Source organism: Trichechus manatus, unplaced genomic scaffold, assembly GCF_000243295.1.
Source record: "Trichechus manatus latirostris isolate Lorelei unplaced genomic scaffold, TriManLat1.0 scaffold00172, whole genome shotgun sequence".
In the NCBI taxonomy this organism is placed as follows: Eukaryota; Metazoa; Chordata; class Mammalia; order Sirenia; family Trichechidae; genus Trichechus; species Trichechus manatus.
Window position 1 is genome coordinate 2,304,411 of NW_004444108.1, and position 7,736 is coordinate 2,312,146.

At 35.2% G+C, this 7,736-nt stretch overlaps 1 protein-coding gene across 3 annotated transcripts in view; it reads right to left on the bottom strand.

Annotated features, from left to right (window-relative positions):
• HMGCLL1 (3-hydroxy-3-methylglutaryl-CoA lyase like 1) overlaps nucleotides 1–7,736 on the bottom strand; it is a 191,927-nt gene that overhangs the window by 81,882 nt on the left and 102,309 nt on the right. The window contains exons 4-5 of one of the 3 annotated variants that reach the window (XM_004386822.1): nucleotides 4,760–4,855; nucleotides 2,640–2,788 (exon numbers count right to left, since the gene is read on the bottom strand). The exons of 1 other annotated variant lie outside the window; for it this stretch is intronic. In XM_004386822.1, the coding sequence (XP_004386879.1) occupies nucleotides 2,640–2,788; nucleotides 4,760–4,855 (245 nt within the window). The remainder of the gene's footprint in view (nucleotides 1–2,639; nucleotides 2,789–4,759; nucleotides 4,856–7,736) is intronic. One more of the 3 variants, XM_012558534.1, reaches the window with a different exon arrangement.

The following is a 7,736-nucleotide window of genomic DNA, read 5'->3' on the forward strand; positions in this document are numbered from 1 at the left end:
ACAGCTTAGTGAATGTGGTAAATCCTATGGGGCAGTTCTACTCTGTCACATGGGGTCTCTCTGAGTCCAAATTGACTCAAAGGCATCTAACAACAACAAGATGATAAAAGCTAACTTCCTGCAATTTATGTTTACACCTGTCTTTCAACAGAAAAACAAAACACCTTTCTATTTGGAGGGTGAGATGCACGTGCACTTTACCTCTTACAGTTACGTTTCTTCCTTTCTTCAACTTGCCAATGAGAATCACTCTAAAACCTACACTCCACATTTAAACACATATTAAAATAAGATCTTCATTCTCCTTTTCTTTTAAAGGACAGGCATGTTTAAAAATTCCTTAGAGACTTATGGTACATCTTTCCTCTCTGATTGTGGTTATATAAATGTTGCCCAAAAAATGAACATCCTTTATGTCCTGTCTATGTTAATATATTATTATTATTTTTAATTTTTTCTTGCCAAGTCTTTTATATGATATGTATCTATTTTGATTGTACAAGTAAGTCTATATCTTTAAAAACTCATGTTGAAGACTAGCTATGGGGAAAAGAAAAAGGGGCTTAAAAAAACTAAAGAAAGTAAATGAACAAGATAGTTCACTATGCTGTAGTCTGACTCTACACACCCTTCAAGCAACTTTGACCCAATTCCAATCCTTTCCTAATGCCCTCGCTCAAAATTGGATCCACTTGTCTTTCTCATTAACCACTGAATTTTTCCTGCCACTATGAGCTTTGTTTACCTCGATCAAAGGAATTACAAACCGCTTCTAAATCCATTTCCGGTACTCAGCCTTCTCTTACAAATGCTATGCATTTTAATTCATTAAAAAGACACAGTATGTTTATCATATCTTTATATTTATAAAATTAACAGGAAAATAATGAATCTCTTGAAACCAAATTATTTCTTAAGAATTCTCAAAGAACATAATGACCTGGAATTATAGCCTGGTCTCAACAGATGCTGCAACTGTGGGTACTGGATGAAGACAAAAAGAAAGGAGGTTTTCACTCTTCTCTTTCACTGTACATCTCTCATCACTAAAAGCCTCGTGCATTTTTCCATTCCCGGCTTACCACTACTCTGTCTTTTCATTGATTTGCATGTGGCTACATTCTAGTACCGCCATCCACCCGTCAGTTTGTTATACTGTGGTGACTTGCATATTGTTATGATACTGGAAGCTATGACACCACACAGGGTTGCCCACACTGGACAAGTTTCAGCAGAGCTTCCAGACTAAGACAAACTAGGAAGAAAGGCCTGATGATTTACTCCGAAAAATACCCAATGAAACCTCCATGGACCACAACAGAATATTGTCCAATATAGTGCTGAAAGATGAGCCTCGTAGGTTAGACCAAAATAAAACCAAAGCAAACCTGTTGCTGTCTAGTCGATTCCAACTCACAGTAACCCTATAGGACAGCGTAGAAATGCTCCATAGGGTCTCCAAGGAGCAGCTGGTGGATTCAAACTGCTGACCTTTTGGTTAGAGCCATAGCTCTTAACCACTGTGCCACCAGGGCTCCCCTAGGTTAGAAGGTACTCAAAATACACAGTGGTTACAACAGTGAACTCAAGCATAACAACAACTGTGACGATGGCCCGAGGCCAGGCAACTTCTGTTTTGTTGTTCACAGGGTCATCGTGAGTTGAAGCCAACTTGACAACAGCTAGCAACAATGACAGCCATCATAAGAACCCCCAAAACATTGAATTGAACAGCAAAATCACATGATTTTTTAACTCAGGTACTCATGTTTGGTATCCCGTTTCTAAACCGCTGAGAGAGAAAACTGGGTTTGTGGATCTTAGGTCAGTTTGCTTTCCCCAGTGGTCTGTAAACACGGCATCCTGCTATGAAGAAGTGATGATTCAAACCATGAGCAATGCAATTTCTACAAGAAAGAGTCAGGACAAGGAGAGAATCATGGGCATCACTAATACACCTGCACTTACAGAAATAATATGATACTTAATAGAAAATAGTGGAGAACTACAGCTATTTTTGTCTTCTGAATGCATTTTGTCAGGGGTTTCTAAACAATGTTCTGCAGGGTGTTATGGGGGTGCTTCAGGGTCCCACAGAGAAGGCAGGGAAGTCAAGCATCGAGAGGGAGGTCTAATGAGTGAACTGATGGGTCCAACTTCCCCGTGCAGATCAAGGGCTTAATTTTGTTTTACATACATACTCTGTTGAAATTTTACATGAAACGTTCTTGGAATAAAATGTTATGTCTCTTTAAAAAAAAAAAAAGATCAAAGGAAACATAAAATGATTCCTTCCTAAAAGCTACTATGGGTTTACACCAATTTTTCAGCTCACACTAGGCTGAGAACAAAAGAGGGCTGCATTTGGATCACTGAATATTAATAAAATGGTTAATAATGTCAAGTTTGCATGTTAACTCCTCTTATCTCAATTGCATTACACACTTCACAAGTTTGACATACACTAATAATCATTAATTGATATTAATAAGATGTGTGACAATATAAGATGGTCCTGATCAAATAAGGTACCCTATGTATATTATTGTAACTGGTTAAAGAACATCTAAATAGTTCATAATGAGCTTTAACAATATAGGCAAACTAAACAGAAAGAATTTGTGGGATTTCTTAAGTACCCTCGTACTGGAATACCCATGTGCCTTGCAGATTTAATGACCTCCTCAAACTTCTCCATGCTTTCTTCGATGGAACAGTTAATATTCTTCTTGCTAAAGGATTCGGATGCAGCACCAAACACTGATATCTCAGTGGCGCCAGCAGCAACCTGAAAAATGCAATGTAAAGGCAAAAACTAAAAATTTCAAAAATATAAATGATACTTGTAATCTTTAACATTTGCCTTAGAATTAAAAAATTAGATTCCTCTCATCCTCCCACAAACAATCTTTTCAAACGTAAAATATTTTGTAATAACAGAATGATTCCACAAACTGCAACACTCATACATCTGTGAGGCATGGAAAACACATTGATGCTGTTCCAATTCAATTTTGCCTTTCCTAAATTACATGTTAACTTCAGAAATACTTCAACCCTAATTATGGAAAATACTAGGCACCCCAATAAAATCTCTGAAAATCTATGGAAAACATTATTTTCAAGCCAATTATTATAAACACGGGATAGTAAATTCTTTCTTTTTCTTCTCTTCCCATAATCCAACAATTATTTTTCCCAATTTATCATTCAGATTTTGTCCAATATTTTCTTCCTGTATCTTAACCTAGCTTACGTTGTTTCATACCTTGACTGCTATAGCCATACTCCTATGTGTCTGCCTCCTTAATCTCCTTGTCTGTCTTTAAATCCAAAATACGAACCTAATCAACTTTCTCTTTTGTCTCTTTCTCTATCCTTCTCCTTCCCCAAGCTTCTCCAGTGGCTTTTTTTTCCAAATGTCAAGCTTCTTAGTTTTCCAGCTAGAGTTTTAAGACCCTCTGTTAATTTGTCTCTAACACTCTTGCCTGGGTTCCTTCCTCTCCCTGATTAATAAACTAAGGGGAAAACATTATTCTATCATCTTTCCTCTAACATTTTAAAAATATATTGGCTTTTACTCTTCTATCCAAAATAAAATTCCACCTCTAAAATAAAAATTTTAATTATTCAATATATACTATGTGCCAATACTACTGTTAGAGGACTACTTTGCATGTTTTATTTATAATCCATAACCTTGTAAACCAAGTATTATTTTGCCCATTTCAGTGATGAGAAAACTCTCAAAGAGGCTAAATAGGTAGCACCATGTCACACAGCTAGCAAAAGTTCTGGTGTTGTTTTAAACACAGCCCTGGCTGACTCCTAAGCCAATATTTGTCCACTCCACTGCTTGCCTTCTAAGCTATCCTGAAATTGTCTTCTCAACTAGTATCTTTCTCAAGGTGGAAACATTCCCTACTATGATGGGATTGGATGACAGCAAGATATACAGCTTTTAAAAAAATGCCTCTTTCTCTCTTTACTTTAATGCAATAAAAAATTATATCAAATTTAACAAATGAAAATAAATGGTTCTAACAAGATATATTAACGAGTAATATACCAACTAGCACCCCATGGCCTCAACTATATGCCACATAGTTTCAAATTCAGAAACGAAAAAACTCCATTAACACCAGAAATAGCTGTTGCAAAACACTTGCAATAAAACTATGTAAGTGTAACACCTCAAGCCTTTTCTCAAAATTGCATTGATTCTTCTTCTACGTGTAATCATTAAAACTTTTGTACATATAAATCTCTAAGTCACAGAATATTGGGAGAAACAAGCTACAAGAGGAATAAGGAAATATTAGAGGTAGATACAATGCCAATGATTAGCTTCACATAAGAGGACAAAACAACAACAAAAAAGCTGACAGAAAAGAAGGTGACAGAAATAATTATCTAGTTCAATGATATTAATTATAACACTGCATTGAGAAATGTTTAAGTTATAATCTGTATTCCCTATTCAGCAGGGAAACACACTTTAGAAAGAATTTCATCAAAAGAGACAATTGTGTTCTTAAGTTTTGAATCTTGGAGGATTCAACTGGATGAGATATTTATGTGGAGCACTGTAGTCCCCAACTGTGCCACAAAGTCACTTATCTCCATGTTTGTGCCAGTATATTAGCATCGTATCTGTGTAAGGTAATAAGCGAGTTACATATGACACACTTTTACTATGTAAAGATCTTGAAAACAGTAAGAGGCATATGGATTTTAGAAAAACTAGTAGCACACTTACAGCACGGTGAAAACCCTGAAGATTAGGAGTAAGGACAGGATATCGAACTCCTGGATATCGATGAATGCCTTTCATCACTTCAGTATGATCAGCCATCTTAAATGCATAATAGTTATATATAAATATGTAACGCTGAATATTCTATCAAGCATTCTTTTTGCTTTCCAACTATGTTAAAATTACTCATGTATTCTATAAATTAATATTTGAAATAAAACTATGCTGACATAGCTGAAGAAAAAATAATTCTCATTGTCATAGAAACATCATAACTTGACCTGAGTTTAATTTATTCACATAATAGGATCTGGTTAAATAAGGAATTACAGATAGTCAGAAATTTGGAACAATATTATTGTTACTTGATGAATTTTCATTTTCTTAGTTTCATTTCATGTCCCAAAGCCTTGAATATCCCTGATATTGGGGAGAGTTTGAAAGGCAATATACTATGTGCTTATTTTCCACCTGAAAATGTTATGTCTAAATCAGAATATTAATAATTTTCAGTGTATGAAATTTTACAATTCTTAGGAAAATATAAATTATGTGTCTCTGTTAGAAAAATTCAGCAAGGCTGAGATCCTAGCATGTTACTTGGTTAGTACAATTTTTAGTTAGTAGTAGTCATAATGCTTTATGCAGCTCTGTCATAGGATTGCCATCTGTTCTCATAATGCAAATAAATGAACAGTGTGAAACACACAACAGAAAAATTTAACCCACATACCAAGACTTTATTTTGTGAATCTATTAAAAAAAAAACACCTTTGAATTAAAGTATCAAATTTACCATATTCCCACAAAGTCTAGAAATCGGCCTCTTAAAGCAAAAATTCATGATCAAATCACATAGAAAATTTTCTACTGACATAACCACGAGCTTTGCATATTCATGAATGATAAATTATGGTATGAATAATAAATGTAAGGAATAATAATGAAAAGTATACAAAATGAGCATGGAGAAAGCTGTGAAAGAATACACCAAATCAAAATTGTTATCCTCTGTATGGGAATGAAAGAGGAAAGATACTGATTTTTTTCTCTATACACTCCAGCTTCAAGTGTTACGATAAGCATGTATTGTTTTTCATTTAAAGGAAATAAATCAAAATATACCACAGAGAAGGTTTAACATGGCCTAGAATAGTCTGTTGTTGTTGTGTGCTATCCAGTCAATTCTGACTCATAGCCACCCTATAGGACAGAACAGAACTGCCTCATAGGGTTTCCTAGGCTGTAACGTGGCACAGTCGTTAAGAGCTACGGCTGCTAACCAAAAGGTCGGCAGTTCGAATCCATCAGTCGCTTCTTGGAAACCCTATAGGGTGATTCTACTCTATAGGGTCGCTATGATTCAGAATTGACTTGACAGCAACAGGTTAAGTTTCTGGTTTTGGTTAATGTTTACGAGAGCAGATCGCCAGGTCTTTTTTCCCAGGGAGGGGCTGGTGAGTTCGAATCACCAACCTTTCTGTTAGCAGCCCACTGTTCAACCATTGTGCCACCAGGGCTCCCTTCAAATGATTTCAGCTCCCAGCATTCGAGTCATCTGGCTGAGCTATTGTGGACCAGAGACAACTTGTTCTCTGTGCCCTGTTCGATATTCCTGACCAAAGAATATATGAGCATAATAAGTGATTATTTATGCCACTAAGTTCTGAGACAATTCATTACAGTCATAAAAACTGAACACTGAAAAATGGACAGGATTTGAAAAGATGGAGTGACAGGTGCAAAAGTGGGAACACATTATCTGGATAGAGAAGATTATTAGTGAATTATGAAGGATTAGGTTATAACTGAAGAGAGGGAGGCACACACTATCTTTGAGTTAGATCCAGGTTGTTCTAAACTGTGAAGGCAATGGAAAACCATGGGGAATGGGTGTTGAATTAGCAGAAGACTGGGCTAAATGTAATATTTTAGAAAGATTAATCTAGGAAGGTATAAAATGTAGTCTAAGGAGAGGAGAGGCCATTCTCAGGCAATTGTGAGAATCCAGTTTGTGACAAGATCTGTAGAGAAATGGAACTGGGACTAGAACTCCCAAAGAAAAATTAATAGGATGCAGTGACTAGTAGTACAAGGGAGATAGGAAATGGCTTTATGCAAAAATGTAATCCTCACTTTTTCATAGACTTCTTATGAAAATATTTAACATCTATACATACTTTAATACAAGTTGAGTTGATTATATAGCCATGAACTTAGCCTTTGTGCCTGATGCTAATTAAAGTGTGAGTTCCTTGAGCTCTTTGTCTTCTATTGTGTTGACCTATATACATTTTCTGGCATGTTAAAATCTCTCTCTCTCTCCTGTACACACACATACACGCATGCACAAGCACACATGAACACACAAATTATAATAAAAAAATTAGAGGATGCAATCCTCATTTCAAGCAGAAAGATATCCAAAGTAACCACTGATGATTTCAGAACACTGTAATGAAAACTACGACAACACTTATTAGAGAAAAATGTTAATCCATATTAATGTATATTACTAATGTTTTAGTCTAACTAAACATAGTATGTTTAAACCATTATTGGAGATATTTATTTAACATAAAAATAGAAATAAAAACACAGCGCTTCTCTAACCAATACACAGATTTGGATAAAGTATGGCAGTGCATCATAAAACAGCATAAAAAGGCACAAAGGAAATTTTAACCAACAACCAACATAGATCACACTGACCTGTAACGGATTGTTTTATTCTACATATAATTTAATAAAATTTTGAATCAATATAAAGAAATGTATATAATAAAACCAATGGTTTCTTTTAATGGACATTTCAATTAGAAACTGAACAGGGGTGAGAGTGACCCAATTTCATGAAGGCTGAATGTTTACAATCACAGAAGATACCCTAAGGAAATTACGATAAATACATTACTTAGAATCCAAAAAATCAGCACTTTTTTTTTTTTTTTGGTCAGAAAATTCTTTGTTTTTAATTTTT